Here is a 22,813-nt window from a genome sequence, read left to right as displayed (position 1 = left end):
TCTCTCCACGCTTCAGGCTCTTTGCCTTTATTCCTGATTGAAGGGCTTTTGCCCAAAACGTCGATTTCGCGGCTCCTTGGATGCTGCCTGAACTGCTGTGCTCTTCCAGCACCACTAATCCAGAATCATTCAAATCAGTATCCTGTTCCAGGTTTTTTCACCGTATCCTTTGATCCCTTTATCTCTGAGAACTATATCTATTTCTTTCTTGAAAACATTCAATATATTGGTCTCAACTGCTTTCTGTGGAAGAGAATTCCACAAGCTCATAGAGCTCCAGGTGAAGAAATTCCTTCTCATCTGAATCTTAAGTGGCCTATCCCGTATCCTTAAACTATGATCTGTGAGTCTAGACTGTCCAATCATCAGAAATATTTACCCTGCATTTACCCATCTAATCCAGTTAGAATTTTAAAGATTTCTAAGATTCCCCTCATTCTTCTAAAATCCAGCGAAAACAGTGCTCACCAATCCAGTTTCTCTTCAGATGGCAGTCCTGCCTTCTCAGAAATTAGTATAGTAAACCTTTGTTGCACTCCCTCCATTACCAGAACATCCATTCTTAGAGGAGAATTAAATTACACACAATTGTGCAGTTGTGGTCTCACAAAGGAGAAAGTGAGGACTGCAGTTGCTGGAGATCAGAGCTGAAAATGTGTTGCTGGAAAAGCGCAGCAGGTCAGACAGCATCCAAAGAGCAGGAGAATCGACGTTTCGGGCATGAGCCCTTCTTCTGGTCTCACAAAGGACCTGTAGACGTGCAGCAACATATCTTTGCTCATGTACTCAAATCCTCTCACCATTTATTGCTAAACTATCATTTACTTTCTTTACTGCCTGCTGCATCTTAGTTTTAGTGACTGGGGTGTACAAGGATACCAGGATCTCACTGTACCTCACCGTTTCTCAAAGTAATTTCCATTCAGGTTATAAGCTGCCTTTCTGTTCTTGCTCCCGAAGTGGATAGCCTCACATTTATCCACATACATCATCTACCATGCATTTTCCCACACATTCAACTTGTCTAAATCTAACTAAAATATCTCTGTACCTTCCTAACAGCTCAACTTTCCACCCAACTGTGTTGTCTGCATACTTGGAGATATTACATTTAGCTCCCTCATCTAAATCATTAATATATGTTGTGAATAGCTGGGGTCCAAGCACTGATCCAAGAAGTACCCAACTAGTCACTGGCTGCCATTTGGAAAATGACCTGTTTATTCCTAGTTTTTGTTTCCTGTCTACTAACCAGTATACTCATCATTCCAATCCTGTAAGCTTCACGTTTACTCTCATATAAAAGGTGTATACTGCTATGACGATTTGTCTAGAGGCAAAAAACCTGCAAATGCTACAAGTCCTGACACAGGGTTATACCCAAAATGTTGACTTCTCCACCTCCTGATGCTGCCTGGCTTGTTATGTTCTTGACATGACCATTTGTCTAGCTTTTCCCTTTTGGTTCGGAACAGTTATGTGCTTCTGATTCAGTAGCTCTTACAAAAGATTCAAGCTGAAGGGAGATTTTGCAAAATTATTAGAAAAATTCTTATCTTCCACCCTAATTTTGTGAATGGGTTTTCATACCCTGATCATGAATTCATATGTTCTATGATCACGACATTCACTGCAGTATTAGTTTAATCAAGTATTGAAAAAATAACTTTAGATCCTATTTATAATATTCATAGGTTTCTATACTATTCCATTCTGATTGTAATGTTAATGTTTATCTCACTGACTAAATAAGTTTCACATAACTTATTTGAAGATCATTCTAGTGGCAATAAGGCAGAAATAGCAACTTGCAAAACATAATAAAATGATTACAGGTACAAATGCATTCTATTTTTAAAATAAGTTGATTTATTTCAGGTAAAACAAATCAAAAAAACTCATTTGATCACCAAAGCTCTAGAGATTAAATGAATTAGTCATAGTCATAGAGATGTACAACATGGAAACAGACCCTTCGGTCTGCCTTGTGTGGAATGATGGCCTTCCCCAGCATGTGATAACTTATGACACGATCATGGTTTTAAAAAAGACCTCAAAACACAAAAAATATCTGTGCACTGCATTTTTCTTTATATTATTAAATCTGGAAATAGATCATTCACATACCGATTAGGATTTTGAGACCCAGCGAGTTGCTTATAATCATCTCCAGATGTTGACCAAGGAACGTAAAACAAGGAGGAATCAGTGGTTGACACTGATGCAGTATAGGACGGATGTGAATCTATATTTTCTTCATATTGAGGTATCTACAGAGAATTCAGTTGTAAGATGAAAAATCTTAACACTTTTGAAATGCAATACTCTAGATTATAAATATTAGTCCTTCTAAAACTGTTTCAATTTGATTCTCCAAACAATTCTGGCTCAAATCAGGAAAGGTGTCCATTCAGTAAGATAGAGTAGCTTTAGTAGATGTACAAAACAATGATGTATATTTGTAAATCAGCTCAACTTAAAAAAAACTTCCAAAGGGCTTCACAATATTACAAAATAAAATATAACATTTACACCGATAACTGTTGGCAATTTTTACATCTTATGAATGCATTTTAAAAAATTTACAGGTATGAAATTACAATTTCATAGAATGATCTCATTCTGTGCTGTAACCATTTAGCATTTGTTCTTTATGCCGGAAGAGTGAGAGAAACTTTCCTCGTCCCCCTCGTCCCATTTCCCTGTAGCAATGCGATGTTTCTTTACTATACAAAACAGAATTGGATAATTTTCTGGAGGCTTAGATTGAACAGATAATAATGCATACTTCAGGATGTACAAGTGGAGTCCTGCTGGGATCTTAACTTTTTACAAGTTACAATGATTTAGATAAGGCAAGTCAAGGCATGACAGCTAAAATTGTAAATGACACAAAGATAGTTAGGAAAGTATGTTGTGAAGGATAATCAAGGAAGTTGCATAAAGATATAGACAGACTTAGTAAATAAGCAAAAAATCTGGCAGATGGAATATAATGCAGAAAAAGAAGAAGAATTTTAAAAAGCATTACTTAAATGGTGAATGACTGCAGAATTCCAAAGTGCAGTGGGAATTAACAGCTCCAGTGCACAAGGCAAAAGATAGTATGCAAGGAGTACCACAAGGATCAGTGCTAGGTCCTCAACTTTTTGTCATTTACATAAATGATTTGAATGCAAGCATAAGAGGTGCAGTTAGGAGGTTTGCAGATGACACCAAAATTGGAGATCTAGTGGACAGCGAAGAGGGTTACCTCAGATTACAACAGGATCTGGACCAGATGGGCCAATGGGCTGAGAACTAGCAGATGGAGTTTAATTCAGATAAATGCAAGGTGCTGCATTTTGGGAAAGCAAACCTTAGCAGGACTTATACATTTAAGGATAAGGTCCAAGGGTGTGTTGCTGAACAAAGAGACCTTAGAGTGCAGGTTCATAGCTCCTTGAAAGTGGAGTCGCAGGTAGATAGGATAGTGAAAAACGAGTTTTGTATGCTTTCCTTTATTGGTCAGAGTGTTGAGTACAGAAGTTGGCACGTCATGTTGCGGCTGTACAGGACATTGGTCAGGCCATTGTTGGAATATTGCGTGCAATTCTGGTCTCCTTCCTATCGGAAAGATGTTGCGAAACTTGAAAGGGTCCAGAAAAGATTTACAAGAATGTTGCCAGGGTTGGAGGACTTGAGCTATAGGGAGAGGCTGAACTAGCTGGGGCTGTTTTCCCTGGAGCGTCGGAGGCTGAGCCTTAGAAGTTTACAAAATTATGAAGGGCATGTATAGGATAAATAGACAAAGTCTTTTCTCCGGGGTTGGGGAGTCCAGACCTAGATGGCATAGGTTTAGGGTGAGAGGGGAAAGATATAAAAGAGACCGAAGGGGCAACTTTTTCACGCAGAGGGTGGTAAATGTATGGAATGAGTTGCCAGAGGATGTGGTGGAGGCTGGTACAATTGTAACATTTAAGAGGCATTTGGATGGGTATATGAATAGGAAGGGTTTGGAGGGATATGGGCCGGGTGCTGGCAGGTGGGACTAGATTGGGTTGGGATATCTGGTCGGCATGGACAGGTTGGACAAAGGGTCTGTTTCCATGCTGTATATCTCTATAACTCTAATAGCACAATCAAGAAGGTTAATGGGATGCTCTTCTGTATTACAAGTAGAATTGAACATTAAAGTAATAACAGTTATATAGGCCAATGGTGAGGCCACATCTCGAATACCAAGCATAGTTATGGTCTCTTTATTTAAGAAAAGGATGCAAATGCATTAGAGGGGGTTCGCTAGATTGATATCTTGAATGAGTGAATCATCTTCTCAGGATAGGTTGTACAGGTTGGGCAAAAGTGAAGACAGCAGATGCTGGAAACCAAAGTAGAGATCAGAATGGTGCTGAAAAAGCACAGGTCAGGCAGCATCCGAGGAGCAGGAAAATCAACGTTTCAGGCAAAAGCCCTTCATCAGGAAACACGAGAGATTTGTGCAAAATTATCTTGTGGGATAATGGCTATCCCAATCAGTATCGTGGGCCAGACATAGCTGCTCAGACCGGAAAAGTGCCTGGTTTAATTCAAAATTATCCTGGGAGGGCAAATTATCTTGAAATTTGATCAACAATAAGAAAGCCATTTCACTTTGCTTCTATATAGATATTATTGCACACAAATGTAGTACTTACCACTAACAGCATACTGCAGCAGTCCAAGAAGCTATTTTGTTAAGCACACAACTGAATAATGTCACTTATGACTTTCAGTGCCAGGTAACTACCAGGAATGTAGGCTGCATGTCCCAGCAATTGGTTGAGCAAATGAAAAATCATGTAAGCAGTTTAAAGGAATAGGCTAAATATGACTCATACTAAACCAGGTAGGGCTTGTAAAATCCAAAACAATATATTTATGATTAGATGTGATTCCACAAATAGACATGTTGAATAATCCTCACTGCACTAATAACTACACTAACAAATAATTTAAGACAATTAAACTCGTAGTATAGCTTACTTACACTTGCTAAAAGCAACATGCCTTCATATGCAGGGAGCTGTTCTCTGCAAACACTGCAAAGATGTGCAGGTTAAGTGGATTGGCCATGCTAAATTGCCCATAGTGTCCAGGGATGTGCTCGTTAGGTAAATTAGCTATGAGAAATGTGGGCGGGGGGGGTGTGATCTGGGTTGTCTACTCTTCAGAGGATGGTGTAGATTTGATGGGGCGAATGGCTTGTTTCCACACTGTTGGGATTCTATGTTCAAGCTTCATACATTTTAACTACGCCAAACTGGGAGAAAATTATCGTTTCCCTGTTTTCTTCATAGCAATACCATACCTAGAGTTGACTTAGCAAACAATCTGCATCCCCTTGTTCTGTGGCAGAAACTATTATGATTGTTCGAAATTTACCATTCTTACACTGGTCAATGCAAGTCTGCTAGATGGCTGTTTTCACAAATTTAACCGCAAATCGTAAAGAGATCCTAAAAGCCATTGCTACACTACACTGAATAAAACTGGAGCGATGGAATTCCTCAGTGACAGTTTATTTTCCAGATTTAGCGGCAGCTGCATATAGAATCTATTTTACTGATCACTGATAACATGAACATTTAGGAAGTGAAATGGTATGTGGAAGTATAACTGAAACCTTAGTAAATGGTAGGTCAACAGTAAACTTCAGTCAATTGAATTTATGGATTGAGAAAGCAATGGAGGAGTTAAAATTAGGTCATATCAGGTACAAGAGATATTTAGGGCGGTATCAAGAAAAACGATATTAAAAGATAGGAAAAAACAAATAAATTTCCAGGAACAATTTACTTGTTGCATAAAGGAGAAATTTGCCTTCAGCTCATGTCACACAATTAGTCACAGATGTACAGTACAGAAACAGACCATTGGTCCAACTGGTCCATGTCAACCAGATATCCTAAATTAATCTCGTCCCATTTGCCAGCATTTGCACCATATCCCTCAAAACCGTCCCTATTCATATACCCAAACAGCTGCCTTTTAAATATTGTAATTGTACCAACCAGTACCTCTGGCAACTCATTCCAAACGTACCATTCTCTGCATGAAATAGTCATCCCTTAGGTCCTTTTAAATCTCACCTTAAGCCTATGCTCTGTAGTTCTGGACTTCCCCCACCTCAGGGAAAAAAAGACCTTGTCTATTTACTCTATCCATGTCCCTCATGATTTTATAATCCTCTATAAAGGTTGCACCTCAGCTTCTGACGCTCCAGGGAAAACAGCTCCAGCCTATTCAGCCTCTCCCTATAGCTCAAATCCTCCAGTCCTGGCAACATCCTTGTAAATCTTTTCTGAACCCTTTCAAATTTGACAACATCCTTCCAATAGGAGGGAGACCAGAACTGCACACTATATTCCAAAATTAGCTTAACCAATGTCATGTAGAACCACAATATGACCTCCCAACTCCTAAATTCAATGCCCTGACCAATAAAGGAAAGCATACAAAACACCTGCTTCACTATCCTATCTACCTGCAACTCCACTTTCAAGGAACTATGAATCTGCACTCAAAGGTCTCTTTTTGCTCAGGGCAGGACTTTACCATTAAGTGTAGAAGTCCTGCCCTGATTTGGCTTCCCAAAATGCTGCACCTTACATTTAACTGAATTAAACACCATCTACCACTCCTTGGCCCACTGGCCCATCGATCAAAAACCCCTTGTACTCTGAGGTAACCTGATTTGCTGTCCACTACACCTTTACTTTTGGTGTCATCTGCAAATTACTAAATATACTTATGTTCACATCCAAATTATTTCATCGTTTATGAAAAAGCAGTGGACCCAGCATCAAACCTTGTGGCACACTACTGGTCACAGACCTCCAGTCTGAAAGGCAATCCTCTACCACCACCCTTGATCTTCTACTTTCAAGCCAGTTCTATATCCAAATGGCTAGCTCTCCCTGTATTCCAGGAGATCCAACCTTGCTAACCATGTCCCATGGGAATCAGGTATATTAGTCCCCTTCCAATTCAAGTACAATCCATCCTTCTTGTACATGTCACTTCTATCCCAGATGAGATTCCAATGATGCTAAAATGTGAATCCTTCTCCTCTGCACCTGCTCCTCAGCCACACATTCATATGCTATATCCTCCTATTTCTACCCTCACAACCCCGTGGCACCAGGTGTAATCCGGATAACCATCAAGCACCTCCTTTTGAAATTCTTGCCTAACTTCTATATTCTCCATTTAGAATCTCATCCTTTTCGCTTCCTATGGTGCTGGTTCCATTGCGTACAATGTCTCCTGCTAGTCCCTCTCCCCTTTGAGAATATTGTGCAGTCTCTTTGAGATATCCTTGATCCGGGCACTAGGGAGGCAACACACCATTCTGATTTCTTGCTGATGGCTGCAGAAACATCTGTCTGTACCTCTGACTAGAGAGTCCCCTATCACAATCGATCGCTTGGATTCTGACATATCCCTCGCTACATTAGAGCCAATCTCGGTACTACACACTTGGCTGTTCATGCTACATTCCCCTGACAGTCCATCACCCACTACATTTTCCAAAACAGCATATTGTTTGAGATGGGGATTGCCACAGGAGACTCCTGCAATACCTGCCTCTTTCCCCTACCTTTCTGGGGGTAACCCATCTACCTGACTGTATCTACAATTTTTCTCCCTTCCTATAACTGCCACCCATTACACCTCCTAGTTCCTGTAAATTCCTCACTACTTCTAACTGCAGCTCCAACTGATCCATGCAATCTGATAGGATTCTCAACCAAACATGCTTACTGCAGATATAATCATCAGTAACACAGAAACTCTCCCTAATCTCCTGCATCTGACAGGAACAGCGCATCACTCTACTAAAGGCCATCTTTACTTTAATCCACAGCCTCAGAAAATAGCGCCTTCTAACTGCTCGAAAATATACTGCTCCAGACTAATGTAGTATTCATGTTCATGTTTTAAATTTCAATCTAGAGACAGATCTCAATAAAACAGATGATCAAAAAGAACCCTCTCTACTCACTATTATATACTTACAAAAAAAAAGCATGGTTACACTTAAAAACCAGGCACTTATCTGCTCCCATGCTGTGCACTCTCCTACACAGGTTCTTCCAAGTTCAGCTGTGAATTTCATTGTTTGTTAATTTTTCACTCCGATGTCCAGAAATACTTGAACTCAAACAGCAAAGGCAGTAGCTGTGCGTAGTCACTGCTGCGTCAAACAGCAGTGTCTCTCTTTCTCTCACTGACATATGGTCGCTGCCTTTGTCTCTCTTCCTACTTTTTAATGTGCCATTATTTTGATTTTATTCCCCAAAAGTTCCAAGATAATGCAACACTTATACAATAGTAATTTTGCTCCTGGAATTTGAGAAAATCAGCTCCAATACCTTCACTACCTCAAAAAAAAAGCAGCTCTTACAGCTACAATATTTTCCCATCTTTCATCTTGGATTACCCAGAATCTTTTTGAGTGCTACTTATGCTGTTAATGAATTTTACGTTCGTATGGTGTGTTTATCGAGCAATTTATGTGCAATTCCAGCAAATTCTTAAGAATAATGGGAAGAGTAAGGGGCATCAACCAGCAATTTCTGGGGATTCACATTATCTCCTCTTCTAAGCTTACTAGTCAGAGTATGTATGCATCAGTCATGGACTTGCTATTACCATTACAGGAAGGTTTGATCCACCATCTCCATTTGAATTCCTGCGTGTAAAACTGTACAATTTTAAATGCTTTTTTTTACACAAGATATATTTTATTTGCATTCCAACTGAAGTTTAAAAAATAACATGCTATTCTTACCTGTGCTTTATAAGGACTGAAGAATGAATTGCAGTTGACCAACGCATCACTGAATACATCTGTCACTCTGCTGTTAGCATCAATGCCATTGTAGTAACGATTCGCACTTTTCAGAATAGTTTTAGGCTGAAAAATGAAAGAAAACCAATATGCCCTTTTGCCCTTAATATTATTTTTTAAATTAGCAGTTGTTTTTAATTAGAGAGAAAAATACATTGAAAACCTAAGTCAAAAAAGTAAAAAATGTTTGGGTCATGTACAATTAGCAAGGTATAATTTCCTACTTTCAGATCTAACACTGTTTCCTTACATGTTCAGTAATAAGTGAATTATTATGTTTTACAAGATATGGCTGCCCCCCATTACCGTGATTTTCTTTCCAGGTCACTTGTTGACAATTTACATTATTGAGAAGCTGAACAGGGCTAGGAGGTGACATTCATTGCTTGGACTATCCCTTCTATCCACCTGGAACATGCTCATTATAACTTTCATCGGATGAGACTAAAAATTTGAACTGTCAGATTTCAACCAACAATACTTTCAGTTTGAGACTTGGTGCAGTATAGAGCCACTAATCAAGACAGAAAACTAAATTCTTTAAAATAGATAACCACTAAGTTGCTGTATTTAGTTTAGCACTGCAGCGACAATGTAATGCAATCCAGACTGGAGCTCACAATAGGAGGTACAAATGTTTAGAAACCAATAATATTAAATCATATTAACATGGACATTTTGAATATAAAAGGTGTGTCAGTGGCACCCAGAGAGCACCTATGACAGAGAATCTGAGTTAATACTGCAGATCAATAAAAACAACTTGTAGATGTAATGCTTGACCTGTTAGCTATTTTCAGCAAGTTGTATTTTCATTCATTTCCAGCAACCACAATTTTTTCAGTTTAAATAATTATCACATTCAAAATCCAATTAATTTAAATACTCCTAATATCGCTCTCTTGTTGTCACAGGATCATTAGGTGAAGAGGCTATATAGCCCATTGTCTTGATCTCCATTATTTTTTAACATGCCTGAGGCAATATCGCTATGCATGAACAATTAAACAACTATGCACACGAAACAACTCTGTATTTCTACTGTTCCAAGGCAAAGGGAAGATGATCTCTGAAGAATTGGATACTTGTCTGGGAATAGCAAGATTTCCCCACTCTCCATTATATCTGGGAAATGAGTCTAATTTTAATTTATTGTATCAAGCCTTATAATTGTAGACAATGGAATGTAGATTGCTTCAGCTATCTTTCAAAAGGGAGCACTTACAATAATAATTCGAATAAAGATAAGCATTTACAGTAATAGGTTATAGATCTTTTATAAATCAACATTCCAAAAGTTTTGAGTGAACAGAATCTAATTGTTATATACTGTGGCTACAAAGGAAGGTCAGAAGCTGACGATTTGATGAGAAGTAAGCCATCTTTTCGCTTCCCAGAGCCTTGTCACAATAGACAAAACATATGATAGAATACCTCTCTAAAGGTCTGAATGAGTTCAGCTCCAACTTTCAAAGTTCAACGTCATCCTGCACCAAGCAGTCTACTTGGCTTGACACCCAACAACCATGTTCAACATTCACTTCCCTATCTCTGGTACATTGAATGCATTGCAACAACTTGTGAAGTGTCCTTCAAGAGCAGCTTCCAAGCCTATGACGTTCGCTGGAATAACTGCAGCTCATTATGATGACGTTCCCATACATAAAATTCAAAGTCAACTCACTCAGCAAACTGATTGTTGATTTGATTTATTAAGTCACATGTACTTAAGTACAATGAAAAGTTTTGTTTGTATATTATGATCTGCTGTACTGCATACAAAGACACAAAACTCAGAGTGACTGACCAGAGCAAGGAATAAAAAGTTATGGCTACAAAGAAGGTACACAAAAAGCAAATCAACATTAGATTTGAAATTTGAGACGTCCATTCAGAAGTCTAATAAATAGCAGGGATGAACCTGTTGGTACATATTGAATTGGCTTTATTGTCCTTGTTTCTTGAAGTCGACGGTCAGCTCTTTAGTTTTGCTGATATTGAGGGAGAGATTGTTATTTGCACCACGTCAGCAAGCATTCTCGCTCATTCCTGTATTGTCTAATCATTGTTTAATATCTGGCCTACAATGCTGGTGTCATCAGCGAACTTTTAGATGCAGTTCAGATGAAATATGGGATCATAGTCAGGAGTGTACAGGGAGTAAAGTAGATGGCTGAGTATGCATCCTAATGGGACCTGGGTGTTCAGGGTTGTCATGAAAGAGTGCTGTTGCCTATCTTTGTTCATTGTGGTCTGTGGGTCAGGAAGGAGAAAGTGAGAACTGCAGATGCTGTGTCAGGAAGTCAAGGATCCAGCTGCAAGGATGGAGCAGAAGCCTGGGTTTGTTTAGTTGGGATTGTAGTGCTGAAGGCTGGTTTGTAGTTAATAAGCAGAAGCTTGGCAAAGATATTCTTATGATTCAGATGCTCAAGGGAGAGGTGTAGGGCTAGGGAAGTGGGATCTGTTGTAGACCCGTTGTGTTGGTAGGCAAATTACAATGGAGCGAGGCAGACTGGGAGGCTGGAGTTGAAAGGAGCCATAACTAACTTCTCGAAGCACTTCATTATTATGGAGGTTAGAGCCTCTGGGCAGTACTCATTGAAAAGCACTGCATGTGTTTTCTTTCATACTGGGATAATGGTGATCTTCGTAAAGCAAGTGGCAACTTCAGATTGTAGCAAGGAGAAGTTAAAGATGTCAACGAATACTCCCAGCATTTGGTCTGCACAGGATCTGAGTGCACCAGAGACTCCATCTGGCCCATTAGTTTTCCATGTGTTAGTTCTCAAGAAAGTCATCTGACATTTGCAGTGGTGACTAAGGGAACAGGTACACTCGGGCTGTTGGGGCAGGTGACACCATTTCACTGACTGTTTGCTCGAACTGAGCTTAAAAGCATTGAGCACATCTGAGAAGGATGCTTTTTGTCACCTATTCTGTTCTACTTCATTTTGTAGCCCTTTATGACATATAGGCATTGCCAGAGACACTGGATGCCCACGTGGTTAGTTTGGGTCTCTTAGTCCGGTATTGCCTTTTGGCATCTCTAATGGCCTTGCGGAGGACATATCTGGATTCCCTGTAAAAGTCCATGTCGTTTGACTTGAACGCCACAGGATGGTATTCCACAGGCAATAGATCTCCCAGTTCATCCAACGTTTCTGGTGGGGGAACATACTGATAGTCTTCTTTGGTGAACAGTCCTCGATACACTTGCTAATGAAGTCCGTGACGATGGTGGCATTCTCGTCTATTCATGAATGTGGACCAGTACAACAAAAAGTCTGGCAGAAGATCTTCCACTGCCTCAGACCAGCATTTTACTACTTTCTGTCCTGGGTCCTCATGTTTTGATTATTTGTAAGCTAGGAATATTGGAATTATATCAGTCTTTGGGCCAAAGTTGTGTAAATGATTATCTAACAGAGCCCACGAATGTATCCAACTCGCAATGAATCTGCTACATCACCACTATCCTGACATATCCTGCAAAGCATTTATGTAAAAAAAAGTTGTGAAATATTTTATATTAGGAATCCTGCAGTTAACACGGTGGCACAGTGGTTAGCACTGCTGCCTCACAGCACCAGAGACCCGGGTTCAATTCCCGACTCAGGCGACTGACTGTGTGGAGTTTGCACGTTCTCCCCCTGTCTGCGTGGGTTTCCTCCGGGTGCTCCGGTTTCCTCCCACAGTCCAAAGATGTGCGGGTCAGGTGAATTGGCCACGCTAAATTGCCCGTAGTGTTAGATAAGGGGTAAATGTAGGGGCATGGGTGGGTTTCGCTTCGGCGGGTTGGTGTGGACTTGTTGGGCCGAAGGGCCTGTTTCCACACTAAGTAATGTAATCTAATCTAATCTAAACTGCAGCTGCTACTTAGAAAACTCATTTTCCTCTGATGTTGATAGCTGAAGCAACTTAACACAGAAGTTACAAAATATATTGGCCAAACCTGAGAATAAAACACAAATCTACAATAAAGTATTGTATCTTTATTGATCTCAGCCACTCAAAAAAACTCACCTGGGTCAATATTGACATTGTCAAGACATTCCGATATTAAAAAAATTATGAGTATTACCCTAATACAGCAGGTGATAGATCTGCCTGGATTGTATAATATTTAATGGACAACCCATCAGTGTTGATAACAAGGGTTATAGAAAACAAGACATGTCAGCAATGAGATATCCTTTCATCTGATTTTATTGTCTGTGCTCAGGGGCAAATATCTAAGCGTGAAAGCCTAGATTTTGTTCCCCAGAGATGAATCTTCAGAACGTCTAGTAAAGATGATGAATGTTGGTGTAAGAATAAGGCAACCTTGGGTCCTTTTTGACCGATACTTACATGGACATACTACCTGATTAATTATGACCTTAAAATGTCTACTACTTAGAAAACTGGTTCAGAGTTCAAAATCAGGAAGCAAACTCCTGGAAATTGAAAATCACAGTAAAGCCATTTCTTCTATAAGCTAGGTACACTCGTTCGAATTCTGCAGACCAGGTAAGACTGCGTATCTGGCTCACTAGTATCATTTCTAGTACCAGTTGTGGAACTTAAACATATAGAGCTGACACTGCTACCAAAATGCATATATTCTTTGATGGTGTTATTTCTGAATTAAGGATCAATCCTATAGTGCTTCCTTCAGGAACAAAACATCACTGACGAAACTACAAGCCCTCAATGGACATGAGAAAGTTTTGTATTATAACTGGACATATCAGTAGGCAGTTCATCAGCAAAATACCATGTGAAATCAAAGTAATGTTGTATCAATAAAATTTGTGACCCTCAAGCAGCTCCTCCTTTTTTTTTTACAAAAACTCAATTTTCACATGGAATAATCTGTGCTAACACTCTTGAAAATTCGGTAGCTACGTAGATTTGCAGATGACAATCCATGAGAAAATTGATTATATAGGGGTTACTGCAGTTTAGAAGTTAAAACAAGATTTTAGATCAACAGAAGAGATTTGTTTTGAAAACAAATCTTGAAATGCTCTACAATTTATAAAATCAACTCAGAAAAAAAGCCGTGGTATTCCATAAATCTATTGTTTATTTTCAGTTTGACATCATTTGCTGCTGCCTTATGCTGGCAATAGTTACTGAATTCTTACGTTTGAGATGTAACAGAAAATCAACTGAAGCATGATCAAAATGGATAAATGTAATTAAATTGCTGCTGACGAATGTCTGTTCAGATTTCTCAAGTAGGAAGAAAGTAGGACGAATTCTAAACAAAATAATGAAACTTGGAATCCTTATAAGACCCTGTGTAGATGCCTCATCCTGGAGGAACCCTAGTTAACTAACCTTACTGTCAGATCAACAGCTGCTTTGTTAATTCTTCAAATTCAATGTCAGTCTCCTCTTCCTCGAGGAAAGACGAGTTGATTTTGACAACTTCTGAAGTTTGAACTAACACCAAAGTTTGTTCGACAACTGTGAAATATGTATAGTAGTAATACTCACAATGAGTTCCTATAAAGACATGTTGAAATTTTTTAAGCATCAATTCCTCAGAGATACCATAAAGACAGGCCCTATGAAATCAGCACATTGAGCAAAACAAACGGAAAGTAGTTAAGAGTATGAAATGAGATGCAGGTCAGTAACAATTTTGTTCTAATCTATTATGACCACTGTGTCCAAAATTTAATGCATTGCTGTCCCTAAACTATACAGAATGACCGGGAACCGATGATGTGTAGTGACCACTTATTACCTTAGTAATTCTGGTCATTGCCAGTGTTAGGTGAAAACTCCACAGTTTCAATGTTGAGATGGTTGAGGACTACTCTTGCTCTTTATGAAAAAAATTCCTGTGCGAAGAAAAGCAGTTTTTACAGAAAAAGTTAGTTGCCAATAACAATGCTTAACTTTGGCAAAATTTGGTACTAGGAGTGGTGTCTTACAGAGATATTCCCCTGCAGTAATTAAGGAATAAATACAGCTTAAACATTCTCCATTGTTGACAGTATATTCAAAATCCCATCAGGACAAGTCTGTAAGCAATGTAGCATTACTGCAGTGTGACAGTGATAAGCTCAGTATCTGAACAGCTCAGATAACATAGACCAAGATGAAGTTCGAGAAGATTTGTCTCAGGTTGCGGATGAGGTTGTTGACTTGCTTGCTGAACTGTTTGTTTACAGACGTTTCATCACCATACTAGTTAATATCATCAGTCCACCTCCACTGAAGCACTGGTGTTCTGTCCCACTTGGCTGAGGTGGGTGGCATCATTTCCGGTTTTATTTCTTAGTGGTTAGTACGTGGGGTCTAACTCTACATGTTTGTTAATGGAATTCTGGGTTGAGTGCCAGGCGTCCAGAAATGTCCATGTATATCTTTGTTTGGCTTGTTTTAGGACAGATACATTATCCATGTATATGGATACAAGTGGAAGTTGAACATTTTATTGGTGGCTAGTTGATGTTTATATACCCTGATGGCTAGTTTCTTCTGGTTTGCCCTATGTAGTATTTCTGACAGTCTTTACATGGTATTTTGTATATAATGTTAGTTCTGTTAGATGCGAGTATGGGATCCTTTTGCCATGATACATAGGGGTCAGGGTAGGTTGGTGGTCATTTCCAATATGCCCTTGATGCGTGGCAGGGTGACACATGTCCATAAGTTTTGTATCTTCTGGCTGTGGCCGGTGGTGTAGGTACTGGTGGACTACCCTTAGATGGATGTAGGTTTGCTCGCTGAGCTGAATCTTCTCAAAACTCACTAAGACTATCCTTTTTGGGTAACCATAGTTTTTGAAGATGCTGTACACGTGTTCTTCGTTGACTGTGCGCAGCTCCAGGACGGAAAAGGTGTTATGGCACGCTTGAACAATGTTCTGCTGCAGTTGAGTTTGTGGGTGTCGGGATGGTTGCTGTTGTAGTCGAATACTTGATTTGTATAGGTGGCCTTCATGTATATGCTGGTCTTGCGTTCAACCTTTCCTGGATGTAATGGAAGTGGGTTATTGTCTTCTTTCTTGGTGAATTTTATGCTGGTGAGGATGTTATTTATGACTTGATGGGTTTCTTCCAGTTGAGCACATTTGCTAATGACAAAGGTACTATCTACATAGCGGATTCAAAGTTTAGACTGGATCATGAGAAGGGCTGGCCGTTCTAGTCTTTGCTCCCTCACATCCCGCTTCTATGGCTTCCCCAAGGCTCACAAACCGGAAGTCCCACTCAGACCCATAGTTTCACTTCCAGGCACACCGACATACAAACTGGCAAAAAAAACTGCAACGGAGAGTGAAACCTAATAAATAGCTCAACCCATTCCATCCACTCTGCCCAAGAATTCCTCATCAAGGACACCAGAATAGAGGAGGATGAGATTATGATCTTTTTCGACATGACTGCACTTTTTACATCCATAGACATTTCCCAAGCTAGGGAAATACTAGCCTTGCTACTAGATGAAGCAGTGATGCAGACACGCAACAACACCAAAGACAGCACACTATTGGATCTGTGCCTCACGACTCACTTCATTTTCAATGGCCAGGTATACAGAACAATCTCGATTATCCGAACGAGACGGTGGGGAGTATTTGGTTTGGGTAACGGATAACGTCTTTACGGGACCTTGAGATTTTGTGCGGAGAACAGAGGTTGTTCTGTACAGACAAATCAACACAATACACAGGATCACCAATAAAGATTAACAGCAGAAGCTGCAATGTTCTTCTCACTATCCAGCCTACACTTTGGATCCACCATGTGGATCACACTTTTGCCACTACCAAATGTGCTTAACTGGAAGAAACCCGTCAACTCAAACAACACCTTCATCAGCATAAAATTCACCAAAGGAAGAGAACAATAATCCATTTCCCTTCCTGGAATACTAGTCACACGCAAGACCAATAGTGAGCTCCAGCCGAGCGTATACGAGAAGGACACCCATACAGATCTAGTACTCAACGACAACAGTAACCATCTCAACATCCACAAATGGAGCTGCATCAAAACATTGCACAAGTGAGCAGTAACACACTGCAGCACCCTGGACCTGCGCAAAGCCAAAGAACACCTATATGGCATCTTCTAAAACAATGGTTACCCAAAAAACTCAGTCTGCCAGTACCTACAGAACAGGAAGGCACAACACATTAGGATACATGGGTCACCCTACTACACATTGAGGACATATTGGAAATGACCAAACTACTCCAACCCCTAGGTTGTCATGGTAGCCCACAAACCAACTACACTATGACAGCTACCGAGTATGAAAGGATCCCATACCCACAACTAACAGAATCAATGCTATATACAAAATACCATGTAAAGACTCCACAAATATTACATAGGACAAACCATAACTGTAACGGTGGCTCAGTGGTTAGCACTGCTGCCTCACAGCACCAGGGTCCCAGGTTCAATTCCAGTCTTTGTGACTGTGTGGAGGTTGCACATTCTTCCTGTGTCTGCGTGGGTTTCCTCCGGGTGCTCCCGTTTCCTCCCACAGTCCAAAGATGTGCAGGTCAGGTGAATTAGCTATGCTAAATTGCCCATAGTGCTCGGTGCATTAGTCAGAGGGAAGTGGGTTTGGGTGGGTTACTCTTCGGAGGATCGGTGTAGACTTGTTGGGCCGAAGGGCCTATTTCAACACTGTAGGGAATCCAATCTAAAACTAGCCATCAGAGTACAGAAACACCAACTAAAAGACATGAACAGCTATCATTTGTGTCCATACACATGGAAAAAGGACACCAAAAAACAAATCCACCCACCGCAGCAAACCGGGACAGACACCAACGCTTCTGATAATGAAACAACTGCAAACAAACTTACCAGCCCAGTGACAGGTCGACAGCCTCAGAGATCAAGACATTTTATTAATAAGATGATAGGGAGTGTATATAAGGTATGCATATGAACAAAATGGAACAACATGATCATTTGTTACCACTGCAGTTCATTTTCTCCAATAAAATGCTGATTAGCACTTTAAAGCCTGGGTTGTGAGAACAGACTAAGGATAGTGTGTTATTTAGAAATTTAGGTTCTAATGGACATAAGTATATAGCTTTAAGTTTGGTTTGCATTTTAATATTGTGTGGGTCAAGGAGGAAAAGACTTAGTTTTACTTGAGTTCTGACAGTGGTGCCAGGATCGCATAAGGATTTCCAAGCCTTCAAAAGCTTCTGGTCAGAGGCTAACAACTCCAGAACTCCGTAGTATCATAGTACAAATTGACCCCATGCCTTATCGCCAGTCCCTCTATCATGCACACTTTTGCGCTGAAGGACCACACTCCAGACACTAGTTAAACAGCCAGCCAAGTCTTTCTTGTGTCGCCCAAAATAGTTGCAGCCCAGATAAGGATGAAGTCCTGAAAGATGCCTTCACTGTCCCTTTTCAGCAAAAGGAATGTATTTCAGCAAGCCAGAAAATTATATTGACTAGTGTAGCGGCCTTGCGGTGGTGACGTCGTCGCTAAACCTGAGCCACAAAGTCCAATTTCAATCTCCACCTGCCTTGCAGGCGACGCTAGAGGGATCGATTAAAAACAATGTACTTCAAGACAACACGTTGTTTATTAACATATCGTCTTGACAAAGAAAAACCACGATAAATCGAACCAGATAAAGAAGATACAAAATACTTCCGACACGAAAGGCCTGAAATTTAAAAGGAAAGGAAAGGACTGGGAAAATCTCAGCAGTCCTCAACCTCTGGGGAGTGAAAGAAAATCACGTTTTCAGTCCCACGTGACTGCTTCATAACCACGTGACCCTCGAGCGAGTTCAAGAGGTCAAAGCAGCAGTTTTCCCCCTCTCCGCGCATGCTCAGCTTGATGGGCTGGAAGCGATATTCTCCCGAGGGTGAGCCCTGGGTGGCTCCTTACAGCAGGGGAAAAAAAAACACAAGACACGTTGGTTCCTCAAAAATAATTTCTATTCTCCTTCCGAGTAAATTGAGAGTTAAACTGAAAGGCGTCGCCCCCCGCCACCATCCACTTCCATGGCATGCATCCAGTTCCGTCGAGGATCGGTAACTCTCACCTCCCTGGGCGGGGAGGAAGAGACGAAACGTTTCGTCGCTTTAAACCACCCCGAATTTATCCGTTCGATGCACAAGCTTTCGTTAAAATTTCCACGACATGCGTAGCCTAAATTTAAACCCTCATAATTCCTCCCGCGCTGACATCGAGGCTTAATACGGGGAAATGCACAACGCGCTGTAATTTAAAAAAGAATGTTTACGAGATGGTTTCGGAAAGAATAACGACGCTGCGAGTCAACCAAAAAAAAAGCCGGCTGTGTTGGCCTCCCCTACAGTGGAAGGCTTAACAACGTTGTTAGAAATAATACCAAAGTCGAAACTGCGTCCACATAAGTTGCCCTTCACCGTCAAGTTGGTGTTAAATTCACGAGGTTGGAACATTTAAATTAAGCTGTAATAAAGCCACCCCTGCTATCTCACCTCCATGGATCCCCAGATTTGTTTCGCCTCAGTTGGAAATAGCTTTTCCTCGAGCAGGGAAGAGGGGTCAGGTATGGTTCACGAGTAGTTTGGGGTTCGATGCCGGAGTTGCCCATCTGCTGCCCGCTTCCCCCTCCGACCCTCTCTGGCTTTGCCCCCTCACTGACTGACGGCCGCGGACCGTTGAGCGCTTCGCCAGCTCGCGCACACGCGCCGAACGGACGACCGAACCTCGCGCCCCTTCCCGCCCTCGGCGCGAGCAGCCCGTCGCATTGGTCCAATCGGAACCTTGGGGTGGGGTTGGTGAGCGCGAGCCGCCTCTCTGGGCCTTGCCGCGCGGGGTGTGGGGGTGGGAGGGGGAAGCGCACGAAGCGAGCTCGAGCTCCAGCTGAGAAGGGGAGGAGAATGAGCTCAGGCTTGAAAAGTGCGGGGCGCGAGGGAGGCAGTTTGTTCTGCTCGCCCCGCCCCCCAGAAGAGAGGGTAAGGAGGCTGGGCCTCCTCCTATTGATTGAGGGACTGAGCCCGCCCCCTTTCTTTGTGACACGGCGGCACGAGGTGCGGACCCTGTGATGACTCCACCCCTTCGCGAGGTAAGAAATGACCCAGCTGTTGGAAAGAGCTTCGAGTTTTGTCCAAAGTGAATCCATTCCACATCTCTCCAGGCTATTCGAGTTAAATCCCTTTGGATAACAATGAAGTTGCTGCACCGAATTCTTTCTACGTAGTAAACATGCCGAACCAAGGAAAAACAAAACTGTAAAATCATTTTGGAGTTCAGGTGACAATCAAGATCAAGACTGCTTAAAGTTTGGGATTGAATTTATTACTCTCTGCTCTGGGGCTTTTTCTCATCAAAGATTTTCTAGGCGTAGTTCTTTATTACCTTTGCAATGTGGGCGAATAGACCTTCAGAAAACATGACCTTTTCAAAAATCAGAATGAGTTTTAGTTTTGGGGTAACCCGTTGCTTCCACAATTTCTTCTCTGTCTTCGCCAAGTAACACAACTGAAGATCTTCCTATGTAATCATCTGTATGTTGCACGTGTGTTTGTACACCGCCTTTTCCCCTTAAGTGAAGTAGTAAACAGGTGACACTGCCTGCCCGCCCTCCCAAATTTCATTGTGAAGTTTGTGTAAACAACATTTCACAAGGCGCTTTCAGTTTACTACCTAATTGGTCAATTAAAGTCACCCCCACGTCATTTTATTTGACTCTAAATGGTAAAACGTTTCCATTTAATGCTGTTACTCGTTTGTATAATCTTTCTTTTACTCCTTCCACGAGAGCTGTAATTGCCTTAAATCATTCTTTGAAAATTTCCATATCAACTTGTATTCAAACAGCTTAATTAAATAACTATTGGGCTCAAAAATAGCTGATCATGAAATTGAATCAGACAGTATCTGTTTGAACGTTGCTTAGCGTATCCCACAGACTTTACAGACAAAAATTAATAATTGGAAGAAGGGCTTATGCACGAAACGTCGAATCTGCTGTTCCTTGGATGCTGCCTGACCTGCTGCGCTCTTCTAGCAACACATTTTCAGCTAGAAGTTAAAGTCAAGATTAGAATAGTGCAGGAAAACCACAGCAGGTCAGGCAGCATCTGAGGAGCAGGAAAATCGACATTTCGTTCCTGCTCGAAACATCGATTTTCCTACTCCTCGGATGCTGCCTGACTTGCTGTGGTTTTCCAACACCACTCTAATCTGCAGTCCTCACTTTCGCCTAGCTAAAAGTTAAAGGCAGCCATATGAGTAACACAATAGATTAAAATAATTAGTTCTGTTAACCCTTTCCCAAACTGTAATAATAGTGTTTCTTGATTTATCCCATGTGAGCTCAACAAAATATGGGAAATAAATCAACCACACAAACAAAAGTAGTAAAAATGAACAGTTAATGTTGGAAATCTGAAACAAAAATAGACATTGGTGGAGAAACTTTGTAGGTCTGGCAGCATCTATGGAGAGAAAGCAGAGGCAACATTTCGGGTCCAGTGACCACTCTTTAGAACTGACCTCTACTTATCCTAAAATCTATGAGTAACCAACTGGCCTTAATGCATCCTTTAGTTCATGTGGTGGTGTCTATAGAACATTACAGTGCAGGACAGACCCTTCGGCTCCGATATTGCACCGACGTTGTGTAGTGTAATGTCCCTAGGCCAAATATCCAGACATCTGGACCAATGCTGTGGGAACATGAGTTCAAATTCTATCATGAATTCTGATGAAATTTAAATTTAACTGATGCAGAAAGTTTACAATTGAAAGGCAATCTCAAAAATTGTGCCATGATATTATAATCCAATGTTGTAAAAACTCATGCAGTTCACTCATGTTCTCCTGGGAATAAAATGTGTCATCCTCACTTGGCCTTGTTTTCATGTGATTCCAGACCACAGAAATGTTGTTATTCTTAAAAATATGGAAACAGGCCCTTCAGCCTAACAAGTCCACACTTACCCTCCGAAAAGTAACCCACCCAAGTAATGCCCACAATTTCACAAACATTCCAATGTGTCAAAAAACGTAATTTTTGCATGAGATTGTACATTTTAGAAGGAACAATCTGAATATCTTCAGAAATAGATCACTTTGCTTCTCAAATCAGTGCAACTTTTTTTCTTCAAAATGTCCACACATATGGCATTTCGTCTATTAGGACTTGACTAGATTACTTCGTGTGGAATCAGGCCCTTCGGCCCAACAAATCCACACCGACCCATTCCCATTCCCTTACGCCTAATACTACGGGCACATTTTTGGACTGTGGGAGGAGACCGGAACACATGGAGGAAACCCACGCAGACACGGGGAGAATGTGCAAACTCCACAAAGTCAGTTGCCTGAGGCGGGAATTGAAACCGGATCTCTGGCGCTGTGAGGCAGCAGTGTGCTAATTGCTGTGCCACCATAAACTTCATTTTAAAGAGAAAACATTAATGGACCTATCTTCACAAGCTGCTGTGCCAAAAGTTTTTACATTTGAGTCATCTGAGTGAAGATTTTTTTCTAACCTTTTAATTTTTCTTCATTATTAACTTAAAGATGCCCTCACACACTGGGGGTGGTTCAGTGGTTAGCACTGCTGCCTCCCAGCACCAGGAACCTGGGTTCAATCCCAGCTTTGGACGACTGTGTGGAATTTTCACATTCTCCCCATGTCTGCGTGGGTTTCCTCCCACAACATAAAGATGTGCAGGTTAGGTGAATTGGCTATGCCAAATTGCTCATAATCTTCAGGGATGTGTATTAATCAGCGGTAAATATAGGGTAGGGGAATGGGTCTGGGTGATTTACTCTTCGGAGGGTCGCTATGGACTTGTTGGGCCGAAGGGCCCGTTTCCAAACTGTAGGGATTCTAGTTTATTCTTGAAGGTAGCTCAGCGCAGCCTTTAATCTTGGACTAAACCAGCAATACATAAACTGTCCAACACTCAGCTTTCTGTTATAACTCCTTACCACTTGCAA

General features: G+C 41.0%; 1 protein-coding gene across 1 annotated transcript in view; it reads right to left on the bottom strand.

Annotated features, from left to right (window-relative positions):
* LOC132830751 (meiosis-specific coiled-coil domain-containing protein MEIOC-like) overlaps positions 1-19,608 on the bottom strand; it is a 74,760-nt gene extending 55,152 nt beyond the window's left edge. Inside the window, exons 1-4 of the mRNA XM_060848588.1 lie at positions 19,499-19,608; positions 16,391-16,520; positions 8,816-8,941; positions 2,128-2,270 (exon numbers count right to left, since the gene is read on the bottom strand). Coding sequence (XP_060704571.1) covers positions 2,128-2,270; positions 8,816-8,941; positions 16,391-16,520; positions 19,499-19,608 — 509 coding nt within the window. The remainder of the gene's footprint in view (positions 1-2,127; positions 2,271-8,815; positions 8,942-16,390; positions 16,521-19,498) is intronic.
* Positions 19,609-22,813: the final 3,205 nt, after the last annotated feature.

The sequence above is a fragment of the Hemiscyllium ocellatum genome, chromosome 32, assembly GCF_020745735.1.
Source record: "Hemiscyllium ocellatum isolate sHemOce1 chromosome 32, sHemOce1.pat.X.cur, whole genome shotgun sequence".
Lineage (NCBI taxonomy): Eukaryota > Metazoa > Chordata > Chondrichthyes > Orectolobiformes > Hemiscylliidae > Hemiscyllium > Hemiscyllium ocellatum.
This window is presented reverse-complemented; position numbering and strand designations above follow the sequence as displayed.